The 16143-nt window shown below is 35.4% G+C and overlaps 1 protein-coding gene across 1 annotated transcript in view; it reads right to left on the reverse strand.

The window, feature by feature from the left end:
• Positions 1-6609: 6609 nt before the first annotated feature.
• The window catches only part of LOC112127310, a 52027-nt gene continuing 42493 nt past the window's right edge, over positions 6610-16143 (reverse strand). Inside the window, exon 3 of the mRNA XM_024228032.1 lies at positions 6610-6994. Within this exon, the coding sequence (XP_024083800.1) occupies positions 6665-6994 (330 nt within the window). The 3' untranslated portion in view covers positions 6610-6664. The remainder of the gene's footprint in view (positions 6995-16143) is intronic.

Here is a 16143-nt window from a genome sequence, read left to right on the forward strand (position 1 = left end):
AGAGTGGGTTTGGAATTTTATTACATCCCGTTTATCGCGGTGAAATGCCGCCAAATGAACGGCTCCACGGATTGCAAAGTGAGCGTCCATGATTTTTTTCGATCGTTATTTCATAACGAAGGGTATTTTCAGCGGTCCTCGATCTTTGCGCCGTGTTCCCGGTCGCCGTTTTATCACTTTGTTCAGCTGGATTTGCCACGGAACGGCCGGAGTTGCAATCCGGACAGACAAAAAATATTCTATACCAGTCGTTTGGTCCCTTTTTGGTAAATTATCGTCGTGGTTTATATATTAAAAAAAAAGAGACTAGCAGAAAATACATGAAGGGGACCAAGAGAGCTGTCAAGAGACACGCATATTTCACAAAGCTCCCAATTTGAAGTCCGGCGTCTAAAATTTAATTAAAATGGCCAGTACAATTATTTTCTCTCTTGCTAATTTTGAAAACAAAAGCGCCGTAGCAAAGTAGAGACATGCAACATTCATTAATTGTTTCTTTACAAAAAATTAATTAAATTTAAAAATAAGATTTGTCTTTTTTCTGTTAAGGCATAATGTAAGTAGCTTTTTGGGGAAGAACTTAATACGACATATATATATATATATTATATACTACAATATATTTATATATAAATCTTGGAATCGATTGGATCACAGCGGACCGTCTAGGATTGTGGTCTAATATCCAAAAAAGGAACAAATATCGCCAATAATCATCATGGGGATCATTTTATATGTTTTTCTATACGCTGAATTCGACGAAACTGTTCTCGAATCGATTGGACTACAGTCAACAATTGTGGACGAAAAACTGCTACAGGTTGCGAAAAATAATCTGGCCTATTTACTCCGATGGACTCACTCACAAGAATTGTATCCGACTAACTATTATTTACACTGTTGAGACACGAAGTGAAAAGAAGATAAGAACGAATTCTGAAAAGATCTATCCTCATAGGAGATATTACGCTGATCACGAATATAACCATGAGAAACGCATTAAGTGACTTTTTCGCTAGTAAATAATCTAAAATCCCGTTTTGAGAATATCAAAATGGAGCTTGAGCACGTTTTTCTCAATAAATTTGTATTTTATTAAATTTGTAAAAATTGTAAAATTACGTTTGAAGTAAAACCTTGGTAGGCACTCTCAACTGGACACACAAGAATGACACAATTAGGCAGAAAACAAATACTTTGAGCCCTGAAGATGATCTCAATAAAGATCGAAACGTTGGCACTATAAAGAAAATGTTTTTCTGAACACTACGGCACACCAGACCGCATCTCACGATCTCCGAATAATCATTTGAATTACATGTCGATACAGCAATGAATTAAAAAAAATATTCTTAGAGTCTAAAGGCCTCTAGAGATTGAAAGGAATGGAAGTAAATGTTCATTAATGACTGGCTGCAAATCATTGCGGTAGAACCTTTCGTTAGCGGCTAGGCCGTGGGAGTTGGACATATCTGCCTGAGCGAATCGTTAAAAGGGCTGTGTATTCGGTGTGTGGCCGTCGATGCGAATAAATTCATACCCCGTTGTTAATCGTTTTCATCAAAGGTTAACTAAAATTTGTTAATTAGAACAACGATTTGTACATACAATGGAAATATTTGTTTGCTAAAGTCTGTGAAGCCATTTATAAACATTGAACACTCAGTCACAAGAAAAAAAATTCGAAACGGTAATAAAAAAGCTATATACAGGGTGTCCATTTTAGATAGCAAAAAAAAAGTAATAGCAAAAAGTTAACCCCCCCCCCAAAAAAAAAACAGTTTCTTGGTTGGTTATTTATTAATCACATTTCACGTTCGAACTCCCTGCTTTGCGTAAAGGTGCAAAAATTTGCTCTTTTTAACCACTCTTCACCGGCATAATCAAACTGGAGAATCATACTTTGTCGTTGTTGCAGAGGAACATCTACTAATAGTGTTAGTAAAATTGAGGCACTGAGCACCATTTAAATTATTTTCATAGAAATAAGACCCGATTAAATCATTTCCGAGAAGTCCACACCAAACTTTGTTGATACTGTGAACCACCTTTTGTGACATGAGTACGAAATTCTCGAATTTTCCTTTGCTGTTGTTCGAAAATTTCAACGGTATCCCATTATTAGCAGTTCCCATATTAGTATCCCATTAGATGTAAACTTGGATTCTTCAGCACTCTTATTGCGAGCAACACGAACAAACGTTTTGTGTTTTACTCTGGGGCGGCCTGGAAAGTTCTGGGAGTACGACGCGCAAAACCACCACTATCAATAAAGCAATCGTACTGTGCTCTTTGGCCCATTTTGAATGGATACTTGGAATACCGAATGTAACTAATAAGTACATTATAATAGGTACATGATAGGTAGGTTGCCAAATTTATTTACTTCCAGGAATAACAACAAAAATAGCAATAATAACAATGATTGTTCGGAGATCGTGAGGTGCGGTCTGGTGTGACATAGCTTTTAGAAAAACATTTTCTTTATTGTGCCAACGTTTCGATCTTTATTGAGATCATCTTCTGAGTCTGGGATTTATAAACATTGTTTAAATTTTACAAATACATGTAGGATGTGAAAAAATGAGTTTATACAATGCTAGAAATTTTAGATTAATAAAAATTGAATTTATACAATGCTAGAAAATTTTAGATTCAATCAAAGTGTTTTCCGTGTAGATGTGTCATTCTTGTCTGTGGTGTTGAGAGTGCCAGTGAGATATTGATGTTTTATGTTTGGATTTTGAAGGAGTGGGGAGGGAAGTCTGGAATAGAAAGACATTTTTATGTGAGAAGCCGGCCTCTTTGAGGTGAAAGGAGCCGACAATAGGAAAAAAGGGGAATGGTTCGGCCTGGTTATCTTTTCAGGATTATATAGACGGGGAAAGGAAAGCCAAATTGTTGAAGAATTAGACTATGTAGAAATGTTGGATGTGTGGATTGTGATGATAGTTTTATATGTTGTATTATATGTTTTGTGTGATGTGATGATGATATATGTATGTTATCGATATTGAATTTGATTAATGATATTGGCGTACCTCCGACTGAGTTTACATGTGTCTATTCTGTAATTGATGCTGTGTTTATCCCTGTTGATGTAAACTATTTCCAAAAAGTTACGTTTATATTTGCTTTGTTCTGTGTGTAATATTTTTGGATTGTTGAAGTCGAAATTGTGTTGGTGGGTAGCCAGTGCTGTAGGATTTTGTTTGGGTTTTTTGCAATTATTATGATATGTTGCTTTACCCTCTTATCTCACGATCTCGGAATAATCATTAATCAACGGTCACTAAACACCACACAAAATAATAACAATTTGCTTTCATAATGTCTGACAAAATGTAAACATTAAAGGCAATTAATGTTTAATTTAGTGAAGAAGGAAATTATTGGAATTCACAACGAAACAAACGTAATGCAATTTTTCAAACTTTTTGCCATAACTTCGTAATTTTTTGACCAACTTAAAATCAGATTGCACCATTGTTTTCAGAGTAAAACGTCCTGTAAAATGATGTTTCAGGAAGTATAGGGTGGTGTTTGAAATTTTGATGTTGGAGTGGGCTTGAGATATCCTTTATAATTTCTCTCCAAAAATAGCTAAAAATTGGAACCTAGATTAAAAAATATTAAACACGAATTTTCTTATTCTTTATAGCTTCATTGGTTTAAGAAAAATTTAGCCCGGCCATCTAAAAAGAACACCCTGTATAATAATTTGATAGAAAAACAAATGAGAAAGCAAATTATACAATGTACAAAATTAGATAAACTTTAACTTGATGGACAAAAGGAATTTATTTATTGCAGTCTCTAAAGACATTCTAGCATTAATCCTGCAAATGAGACAAAGTACATATTAAATACAAAGGTTTTCCTAGATATCCCTCACAAGAGGGCTTCTTCTTCCATTTCTTCTGATTTATTTAAATGTAAAAGCTTTCCTTTTAACATTGTGTATTTGGCCGTTTAATGTATTCCAGTTTGTTTAAAACACTTTTAAATATTTTACAAGTGCCGGGCCCGGTGTATATGTAAAAGCCCATTACCAAAAGACCTTAACTTATTCGGGGTTTACATGATCATCTTTGTATCCCCAGAGTACAAGATGAAAGTGAATCAAGTCGCCTAAAGGCCGTCCCCGTGCTTAAAAATGACCTTTTTAAAACTTCCTTCCTGTATTTAATAAATGCAAACCAAAAATAATTTTTTGACTACTTTTCAAATTCTGTACAACTCAAAATGTTTTCGCAATTCTGACGAAAAAGATCTCAAATCAAAATTGTATTCTTTATTTGGATTTACAATTACGAAAAAAGCCTATTATCTTGATGTGATGGATGTAAACCTTAATATTATAATTATATATAAAAAAAAGCTTTACTCTGTTGTGTTTGTATGTTAATATAATCTGTATTTAACATAGAAATTTCGATGCGATGAGCTAATTAGTAAATATAACTAGAGATTTTATCTTGATTTCATATACGTTAATTTTAAAATAAAGTCTGGTTCAATTTAATCATCTATTTTAATTGAATTCTATTTGGTGTGCTTTGAATTTTCGATAATTATATTTTTAGATCAAATGTTCAATATAGCGCACGGCTTGGATTAAATCTTTGCAAACGCTGTATACCATCAATTTATTTTCAAAGTGTGTATTTTGAATCAGATCTGTTTTATTTTTTAATTTAATTTATTTATTTCTATCTGCACGCATAATTTTTTATCGGGCAAATAGTATAGATAATTATATACAAATCCGACAGATTTGTCAGGCCAGGATGCAGTGGGAGAGAAACCGGCCATTGCTGGAACTCTCTTTTATTTAGTTGTACGGTCACGAGGCCATCGTCGTTTTAAATGGCGGGGAAGTCCAAGCCCACACGTGCAGAAGGGAATTTCACTCCATTGGCAAAGTTGGCGTGCAGTAAGAGCCGCGCTTCCTTTTGCTAAGCACTTAGAAGGGACCGGTATCTGGTTGTAATAAGCCTTCTAATCCAGGACGTTGGGCTCCAGGCTGTAGCTAGCCCCGAAGAAAGTTATCGCTACGTATCCAAATTAGTTTAGCCCCCTGTTGTGCCGTACAAACACGAATACTAAATTTAACCCCTCTAAATTATAAATACGTGCTCGGATGGTGAAAGTGTTACGAGAATGGTAACATTTAGACCATGAGGGGGTAAAAGTCATATTTCTGTTTAACTATTCTTTATGTGGAGCGCGCCTGGCCCGAGGGCTCGTCTCTCTGACAAATACCAACTCTACCATAGCTTTTTTAATTATTTATTTAATCCACACTAAGGCATTGTCCCTTTATTTTTTATTGTTTCAGTATTTCACCGTAGGTAACCACTCAAATACCACCCTCGCGTTGACGTTTATAAAGCTTGTTTTACGTCACTTTACCTTCTCGCTATGCAAAATGAGTTTAATTACACGGAAGTCTAGCCACTCATCATGACGTAAATAGAATTGTAAACAATTACAAGCAGATAAAAGAATCAAACAGAACGGTGGTTGGCCATTTTTTACCAGGTCACACCACACCCCCCCCAATTTCTGATTAATCGTAGGAGAGGTATTTTGCGACCTAAATTAATTAATTCATTCTCTCTCTCTTTATTAATTAATACAAATAATCTCTCTCTCTCTCTCTTTATTAACAAATATAAATAATCTCTCTCTCGCTCTCTCTCTCTTTGTATCTATCTATCTATCTATTTATCTATCTATCCATCTATATATCTAACTTTCTATATTATATCATTAAAAACTTAAAGCTTCTCTATTAGAATGTTTACCGTTTATTACATCCCAGCTATAAAGGCGAGAGATGATTTAAATAAACACGATTCAGAAATAATAAAGCGTGAAGAAATTGATCACATTTGTGTATTACACTAGTTCGGACTTTATGATAGATATTTATTCCTAATCGATTAGACCCAATTAAATCTATGGCATACTATTCCTTAAAAATGTCAATAGAGCACTAAGGTATCTATAAAATTTTATGGAATTGTAAATGATTAAAGATATAACAAGTGGTGCATTTTATTGCTCTAGGGTTTAAACATTTTAATTAATCCATCAATTTAAAGACGATATTTATGGATGAAACTCTTTACAAGTTATAGTTTTACGTTATGTGAAAATCGTCATCAATTTGATTTAGAAAAATAAATAATATCAAATAAAATAAAACCAGGAACATATCAAATAAATTTATTCAGCTGGTAGTTGAAATTTATAGTTAATAAAATATCCAATATTTTCGAAATGATTGGCTCCACCTTGCCACTCTATGTATTTATTGGCAATGAAAGTTTTGTAAAAGATTTTGAAATATAAATTACATTTCAATAAACAATAAAACACAATTAGATCCAGTATCATTGGTTCTACACTATAAGTAGTGATGGACCTTTAAAATTAAGAGAATTTCAATAACTTTATATATATCTACAAGGTTTAAACATAAGAGTTTAATAAGTCCAATCAAATTAAAATTGAAAATACTATAATTTCTATGCTTCTAAATGTCTTTCCAGTACATTTTATTAAAAAAGTCAAACGACCTTATCTCTCACTGTATTTTCACATAAAATTCAAATTCTTCTTCCATTGCTGCTATTCCATTGCTGACAGAATTAAATTATATTGTGTCAAAAAAGAAAGTACTTACCTTTTGTAAGGTTGAGTTTCCGATGTCGTTCGAGTTTGTGACCCCGATATGACCCTTTATCCTGAATTTGTTGGCATGAAACGCTGACCCATAGCAGTACATGAGAAGCATCGTCGTCGGGAAGTAGAAGGAGCAAGCTGCCAAAATCCTGATACTCGGCCGGGTGTAGAAAGGATCGCAGGCCGCCAGGCCGGAAACGTTGAAGTAGTAACCGCCCTTTGGAAGAACGACTGCGGAGTAGACGGTGAGCGAGGCGACGAGGGTGAGGCTCAGGACCGTCATGCAACCCTGGCAGAAACACTGTGAACATTTCGGACAAAAATATGCTAGAAGCGGAAGCAAAAGCGGCCTTTAACATGCTACACAATAAAAATACGAACTCTGTACGAAGAAAAGTTCTCTACTCTTATTAAACATTACATGTCGTTTTTTCATTCCTTTATAAACCAGGAAAGTTACTAAACTAAAAACTAGCTTGTAAAAGCGTTTCGATATTTAATATGAAGCCGGTACACTTGGAGCATAAACAGCGGGTTCCAGGAATTGAACATGACAGGCATCTATAATTGTAAACCTAAATTATTGTCATATTGGACTATTATACGATTAATACCATTAATAAAGGAAATTTAGAAAATTTAAATATCCATATCAAATACGATAATCTTGGGAAGCTCAAATTTTTTCTTGTTCGGACTTTTGTAAAACAAGTGTCATCTCTACGTGGTAAAAGTTAGCCATTAGGTTCTAATGCATCTACATATTGTACATCTACGTAGATTTAAAATGTTAATGAGACAGTCAAATCAAATTGAAATTGGCTAACGGTTGAGGAAAATAAGCTTAAAATATCGACAGTTACTGAACGATTATCGTCTCATCGATATTTTTGTACCATCAATTTTGATTTAGGTTTCACCATTCTATGGTACAACAGTTCCATTTGTTGTGGACGTTTTCGTAACATCCCTTAAGAGAAAGAAATGCTGCACAGCGGTCTTTCTCGATGTCGAGTCTGGCACTTGGGTTTTTGAAAACTCACGGACTTCAAAATTTGTAAACACTTCTGCATCGTGAAGTTAGGGTAACCTTCACTGTGGACCTAGGCAATTACTACCATCAGCTCCCGTGCCTAGGGGTAACAAATGATGGAGGCAAAATTTCCTTACCTTCCCTATCCTTTCTTACCCTTTCCTTTTTCCTTCCCTTCGCCACCTCCGCTTTGGCCCGCTCCTGGGTTACTGAACCCGCACCACTCAGGCAACTCGGGCATCAGTTGGGGGTTCGTATGAACTCCCGAGTCGGTGATCAGTCCCACCTTAACAATAATACTGCACCAGGGGAGTAGAGTATCCAAATGACTCTACTAATTGAGGTTGGACTCGTGGTGGTCGTGGTTTGTAAACAAATTGTACCTTCGCTGGAGGGTGCCGGCCAACCGGAGCCGTAGATAGAGTGCTTTCTCTATCTCACCGGGGGTGGTGATAGGCACGGCTGAAAAGGTGTGCCGGAAACCACAAAACTGCCGTTTTTAAGACACATATATGGGCACTTCTGAACTTGGTTAGCCTGGGCTAGCACCTCGCTAACCAAGGGATGTGGCAAGTCCATGCATGTAAAATCTTCCTGGTATTCTCTTTGAGAACACTTGGCGTCTGAGATGTCCCCTCGGGGATAAGTCCGGACGTTAAAGACCCTCATGGGTTAACATCCATGAATAAAGATGGGAACATCCCTACAACCTGGTCGATAAGTACTTTGGAGTATGAATTGGATACTGCGACTCTTCTTTGTACAAGGCGGACGAGACCTTTCCTCAGGATAATGATTTAAGTTTGTTACTGCACTCCCTATCAGTATATACTGCTGATATCCCTCCGATCCCATTATAGCTCACCGAATCAAATAGACACATCAATTCTCCATTGGACAATAGTTCAAAAAATGCAAATTAAACTCAATACCAAAAGATCCCAAAACACCCTCACCCTTTCTACCGAAAACTTCATCCACTACTTCAGGCTGCGTCTAGACAAACGACTGACCTGGAACCTCCATACACTTTTCAAAAGGCGAAAATTAACCGACGATACCGATTACTTAAAACGCTAGGCTAAACACTATTGGACTACAGAAAAAAATCCTAAACGAACTGTCCCCCCTTAACAAAATCCTCACATACATCTCCATACTCAAACCAATATACGGCTATGGGGCTTAATTAAAATCTTTCCATCTCATCAGAATCCAGACCAATCAAGAATCCATAGATCCATTGTCAACATTCGGTTTTATTGACTCATATAAATTGTCGGAACACCCAGTTTCGAAAATTTTCAAATAAACCTTCATCACTCTATCACTCACGTACGAAACCACTTTCATTCTACCCTCTTCCCAATAATTATCTTCTACTATTCAAAAGTCATTGACCCCGGTGACCTGCTAAATGAGAGTGAGTGTGATTAAAAATTAATCAATGATTTAGTAGGTTTAAGTATTGACTACCCTCTCCGCTTTATGTAAAATTATGTAATAAATAAATAATATCTACTTGATTAACGTAACTTTTGGAGAGTATCACTCGATGAAAAAATTTGAAATTGTTTTTATGCAAATGTTTTTTTTTCTCAGCGTACAAAAATGTCAAAATGACATAAAATGAGTGTGTGTGTGTTTCAGTCATTTTTTGTACTCATGTTAGAATTGATTGCACACTCCGAAACAGGCATTGGGCCAGTATATAAACGTGCCACAAATTCAATTTTATATACCTAATTTAATCAACATTATTTGTGATCGTTATGAAAAAAAGAGATTTTTGATCTGCCACGTGCAGGTGAAAAGTGGTGTCAATTTCAACTTGTATGTAATTAATTTTTAAATCAGTTTCGTGTTGTTTTACATTTGTAAAATGCTTTGTGACTTTTTCAACCCTTCTTAGTCCGTCTGTGCCTAATTAACATTTTTAGATATCATTAAATATATACCTTAAACAATTCAATATAAGTGCTGAATTTAAACTGTTTTCTGATGTGAACTAATTCGCTAGTCTTGTTTTACGACCAGGGATATTACTTTGTATTGTGGAATATCAACTCAATAATTTAGTTTTATTACTTTTAGCATTGTAAAATCCGAATGGACAAATCACATTTTTATAATTGCCAATGAATAAATTCGCAATCAGTCATAATTGCTTCAAAATAAAAATTTTTCCATCAAAATATCCACATTTGGTATGCCACAGAAGAATATTGCTTGCACTTTCAAACTGTTGGCTTTTAACTTGTTAATTTGAATTGTTTGAAAGAAAGAGTAAAAAATTATGGTACATCCTGAATATATAATTTTTCAAAACTTTTATGTGTTATTTATAAGGACAAAAATGCATTAAGTAAATATTTTCTTATGTTAGTAGTTTGAATCATTGGTAGAAGTTTCTCAGTGACAATTCTCCTTCACACTGAAACCTATCATTAATTTTCACTGAGCGTTTCGGGGCTACATTCGAATTAATCGTCTCGGAAGATTTTCTGCGGTTGGAATTAATATGTGTTGAACTAAAGGATTATTGTGCATGTTAAGTGGTCGATATAATTTTTTGGTACAGGATTTGATTAGGCCACGTACAAATGGGTTGTAAAAGAATAATACGATTTGAAATATAAAAGGGAGCATTATAATTGGAGTGAGAATTTTAGACAGAATGGATCGGCCCGAGAGATCTTATCATTATTTTACAAATTAAAAGTTATTTTTAATGTCTTATTTTAGATCCAAGCAGATTTTTTAGTATTTTATAATGTAAATTCATCTGTAACGCTTTTCATTAGGTTTATTTTCATTTTCAATTTGGTGAGCCATACTGTTAAGATAATTCATTCAGGTGTTGTATTTTTGAGAGAGGGGTTCAACTTAGTGTAAGAATCGTGTATGATTAGTAAGATGTGTCAATGTGTTGAAATGTTAACATGTGTAAGGCATATCTGTAGTGTATATTTAAAAAAGAAATAGCCAAAGAACACCAGCCGTAATGCGTCCATTCGGTTCCCTGACGGACTAGGCAGAATCGGTCTGTCAGTTGAGGGAGTATGTACTTCAGTTATCAAAGCAAGCAGGAGTGCCAGAGTCGATCGAAGGTTTGTTCCAAATCAAGAAGACCCAAGCGATGCTCTTTGTGTGCAAGAAAAGAGGAAATGTGTGTCAGTTCGTTGCACCTATTGAGTTGTCGGATGAAATTATCAATTTTGAACAATAATCTTCGGAGAAGACTTTTCAAGAATTTTCGCAATAGTGGATAGAAAACTAATTGACCGATAGGAGCCGGGAAGTTTAGGTTTACTTGGCTTATGAACAGGTATATAAATTTAAAGAAATTATTTGAAATATAATGTTTATTGAAATTAATTTGGTCTTTAGATTTTATAACGCACTATATCGTGCTGTTGACAAAATACAAGAAAATTAAAAGTTAATTGTTGGTGGGTCTTTCCCTGACCGAAAAATAGGGGCAAAGGAACAGAAATAAAGATTAATAAGTACAATTATTAAATGGAGTTTAATTTGGAACTCGGGGGGGGGGGATTGGCCGCGACGGGTTAGGCGTTGACACGGCCTCATCACTTTAAAGCCGGAAACACTTACCCGATGCTTCGCCATGCGACGCTGCCCGATGCCTTGCCACGTTTTGGTGGGGTGTGCACATCTATCCGACGCAAGTACACGTCGCGTACAGTCCACAGCGTTCAACGCATCTTTTGTTCTTAATGCACTATTTTGAGCAAAACCTTGTAATAAATTGTTAGTTAAATTTTATGAGCACAACCATCTAATAAATTGTTTGTTAAACTTAATTGTTTTAAATATAGTTACTCCTAACTATCTAATTAAACAATGTTTATAAAAACGTATGAATTTTTGATCTCGTTTAATTTGGTTTACATTAAAATAACATGTTGTAATTAATATAATGACAAAATTACATGTACTTAGTTAGAAATAAACTACAAAATATATGAGTGTCCTGTTCTGATGCTACCCGACATTACAAAATGGTGTAATTTTACGAGCAAAACTATGAAATAAATTGTTAATTAAATTTTATGAGCAAAACCGTGTAATAAATTGTTCCAATTTTAGTATATGTACCGCCGAAGCGAGTACAATAAATTGTTAGTTAAATTCATTATATCAAAAAATCGTATTCCGGTGTTTTGATTAATTTTCTAACAAACCATTAAAATTAATTTTTTAAATAAAAACTAATTAATTTTTAATCACAGTTAATTTGGTTTATATTAAAATAAGTATGTTGTAATTAATATAACGACAATAATGCATGTAGTTTGAATAAAAATATGAGTGTCCGGTTCTTTTGTCTTCGACTGTACTCGATGCGACCCGACGAAAATCTGGACAGTGGGGATCGCAGAGCGTCGGGTAGGTTAGCGTGGCATAGCATCGGGTAGATGTGCACGGGGGTAATACAACCTTATGGAAAATCAGAGTTTGGATTTGCGTCGGGTAGCATCGGGTAAGTGTGTTTCTGGCTTAAGGCAAAAGGCCCGCATTCGAATCCAGTTAACCTGCATTCGAACCGATATACTTACCAATGGGCTTTCTTTCAAAAATAACAAAAATAACGAAGTTAAGACACAAAAGAAAGGAATTGCAGCTCTACCGTGCTTCAGCACATTCTTTAAAAAAAAATCAATAAAATAACGAAAATTCGTTGAAAAACTCAATGGTGTTGAAAAAAATGAATGATGCAAGAGTCAACAAACAGGCTTGACAAAGTCCCAGATGAAACTCCAGTCTTCAAATTTCTTGCAACCAAAATGCCGTTCCGATGTGCCTGCCCCGTGGTTCCATCATTCTCCGGTAAATGATTAAGATTTTGGCCGAGATAAAAAAGTCAGTGTCACAAGCGAGATTCGAACCCACGACTTTCGGCTAAATATGCCGCTGCTCTACCACTTGAGCTATCGTGACTTCGATCCACTCAGACATTAATTTACCATCTCAACCTCACCTTTTGAATTTTTCTTCCGTTTTGCCATTTTTCAATTCTTCAATTTTTCATTTTTTTATTTGGTCTAGCGGACCACGAAACCTAATAAAATTCTCTGGTATGTTCGACGCTTCAACAAACATGAAACAGCCAGATAGTGTGATTATTGATGCTTTGACATTATAATTTTTCGATTAGCAAGAGGATAGTCTTCAGTTGATAAATGCAACTTTTAATTGTGACGTTTGACCCTCTTTTCTATAAAACACTAGCTAGCCTTATCAAAATAGACATATAACAAAAAAGAAGTTAGAGTTGAAAAACATTTACACGATGATGCAAAGATTCCAATAAGTTATATTGTCCTGCTGGAAAAACAATTATATAATGAGAATAAGTTTAAAAATACGCAAACAATCAAGCTTTTGTAAACTTTATTCTAAGTTTATTTTAGGACTGTACACAAAAGAACGCAAACAAACATTGTCTTAAAAGTTAATTGGTACAAAACCAAGAGTAGCACTGTTTACCTACTCCATCAACTGGGATCAAGTTGTACAAATGCCGTTGAGGAAGGAAAAGTTTAAAAGAAAGTGAAACAAATCATGTCTGAATTTCGTACAAAACAAACTGTTCATTTATACAATTATTTAATAAGCGTAAACTAGAATGTTTTCGGAAAAACTATCTTCAGATTAGTAATCGTAAACCAAGCCATGATTCTGGCAGTTGAATACATTTATTTGTGAACAAATTAATTATATTCCGCGAATTGTAGTCACCAGGTTCGTTATTCGAGTAACTTTTCACAACTTTACATCAATCATAACGTTCTCTCGGAATTTATCAAAGTAATTGCCCAAGTTGGCACGTCTAACACAAGTTTCTCTCCGATTATTTACAAACGTTGCTAAGATGGAGTTTCACCGGGGTATCAAGCTTCAAAACATACATACAGCCCAACCCTTCACTTTTTCTTTAAATTTATTTTTGTTCCTTTATATTTTTATTAACTACATCTATTAGGTTTCGTGGTCCGATTTTTTATCCGGTTTTATTTCGACCAAAGCCTTAATTAATTGAAAATTTTTTTATTAACATTGATTTCGGGTTTGCGGGCTAAACGAAGTAGAAGAAGAAATAAAGGAAAGATTGTATTTGTAGCTAAATAAAATACCTAAAATAAGTAAAGAAATAAAAGAAAAACAGCTTGAGAGACGAAGAAAAACAAAAAAGAATGATGTAAAACAACCATGCTTTGTTTGTTTGGTTATGAAATGTCTGAATAAAGTTTGGCAGCTTATGAAATAAAAGCCATTGTTGTTTTTTTTTTTTTTTTTGAAATTACAAAAATGTTTTTCAAATCCTGTTTTCCGTGTTCCAACTTTAATATCGTTTTTCCTTTAATTAATTATTACTATACTATTAATTTAATTAATAATAATTTATTATGTCTTATTAAATAATAAATTATTTATTAATAAATTATAATTTATTATTTAATATTAAATCTAATAATTTAATTAATTATTACTATTAATTAATAATTACTACTAATTAATTAAGTAGTCTGTAAACTAAAATTTGTGATTAAGTCGATAAAAACGTTTTGTTGGAATATTCCGTAATAAAAATACTTTTATTGCGAAATTTGTAGGGCCAAGTCGGGGGAACATGGATGCCCAAAAGAACTGGGTGTGTTAAATCCGACCATTAAATCTACCTTAATAAAATATAGTGTAATAATAATTCAGTATAATAATTAAATCTTGCAAGAAATTTAAACAAGAAATGTAACATAAAATATGTATAACAATGGTCATGGTCAGAAAAACAGATGCGGAAAGAGCGCATGACGTTTAGTGGCGGAAAGCGTGTTTACCTAGCAATCACTGCACTGTTTACCTCATCCATTAAATGTAGTACAGCTAAAATTCGCGGATCAAATCATTGTCCTTTAGAATTTAGAATAGAATTTAGAGTCACACGAGGGCCAGTGCACCAGATCCTGTCTGCAAAGACGGGGGAGGGTTGTATGGCCATCTGTACCACGGGGTGACAGAAATGTTCCAGAATCCTGCCCTCTGTCACATTGGGAACGGATTCGTGGTGGCTTGTGGTGACGCCCCTGGCGGGAACTTAGACAGAGGCTGTCTTCTGTCTGGGACCTTTCGTGAAGCTTGCGCATGGCCAGCGTATTACCCCCCGTTCCTCACGGGAGACGTTGCGACCGGACGACAGCATGTAAGCGTTGAGGACGTCATGATCATGCTACAGTCCCTGGGTGCGTGAGTAAGCGATTGGAAAAGGGTAGTGCAATCGGCGGTCTTTGACTCGAGTATGCTTTGCATTGTTGTGCGTATGACCGGCGAGGTACCCTTGGGGACGCGAAGGATCGGACCACTTAGGCTAGACCTATGGCGTCCCTCGATTACGTGCAGCAGGTGTAGGCTGAGCTCGATAAGAGACCTTTTTCCGTAGGCAGTGCTCATCTAGGGGGTGGGTAGCAATCCCACTTTATAATCCGAAACCGCTGTCGGGGCGTTTTCTAGTTTCTACGCTGGAGGAGCCTCTACACTCAGAGAGATAGAGTCGCCTTCTCTATCTAGGGAGTACGCGAGGGGGGGGACGGGCTGATGTATTTCGGCCCGTTAGCCCCTCGCGTGCGGCGTACGACCCGACGCACAATGCGGGCCCGACCATTCGGAGTGGACAAGCGGAGAGCGTGGCTACTGACCCTTAGGGGCCGGGACACCTCTACACCAATGCTGCGGAGGTAACACTTTTCCGTCGTATGCAGAAGTGCGTCAGCTCTCATCTTGAGAATCAAAACGTCCGATAAGGCCGAATAGGCTAGGTGCGGACGTTAAAGATCCTCTTGTCTTGTTGACGATGAGTAATCGGGAACCAAACTGTCCTTTAGAATTATTCCTGCTCAAACCCTTTACAATTTATTATTGGAACAAAGAGTTACAAATCTTGTAATCTAAAATACAATTTTTATTTTATTACAAAGATTCCATCGATGCCCAATGTTTTTGTTAAAATAACCTTATCAGATCCTGAATTCCAACTACCCAATTTTTTATTCAACTGTTAAAAACGCTATCCACCAACAAATCATATCTAACAAATAAATAAGCAATGGCCATTGAAAATATAAATATATGAAATCGACAAGAGAAAGATTTCTTTTTCAGAATTGGGACAAAAAATGTATGAAGTTCATTGGTTGTGTAGTTCCTGAGAAAAATGCACCAAAAGATTTAAAAAAAACGGAAGTTTACAACTTTACTTAAACGTTTTTTTAAGTAAGGCCGCTTTTGAGCTTTAGTTAACGTTTCGTCTTAGAGCAAAATTATCATTCTATAACCATGAGTATACCATCCCTGGTTTCTATTTTCTATTCTTTTGTTCACGTTTTTACGCCGTACGT

This window comes from Cimex lectularius, unplaced genomic scaffold (genome assembly GCF_000648675.2).
Source record: "Cimex lectularius strain Harlan isolate CLEC.00 unplaced genomic scaffold, Clec_2.1 scaffold190, whole genome shotgun sequence".
Classification (NCBI taxonomy): Eukaryota; Metazoa; Arthropoda; class Insecta; order Hemiptera; family Cimicidae; genus Cimex; species Cimex lectularius.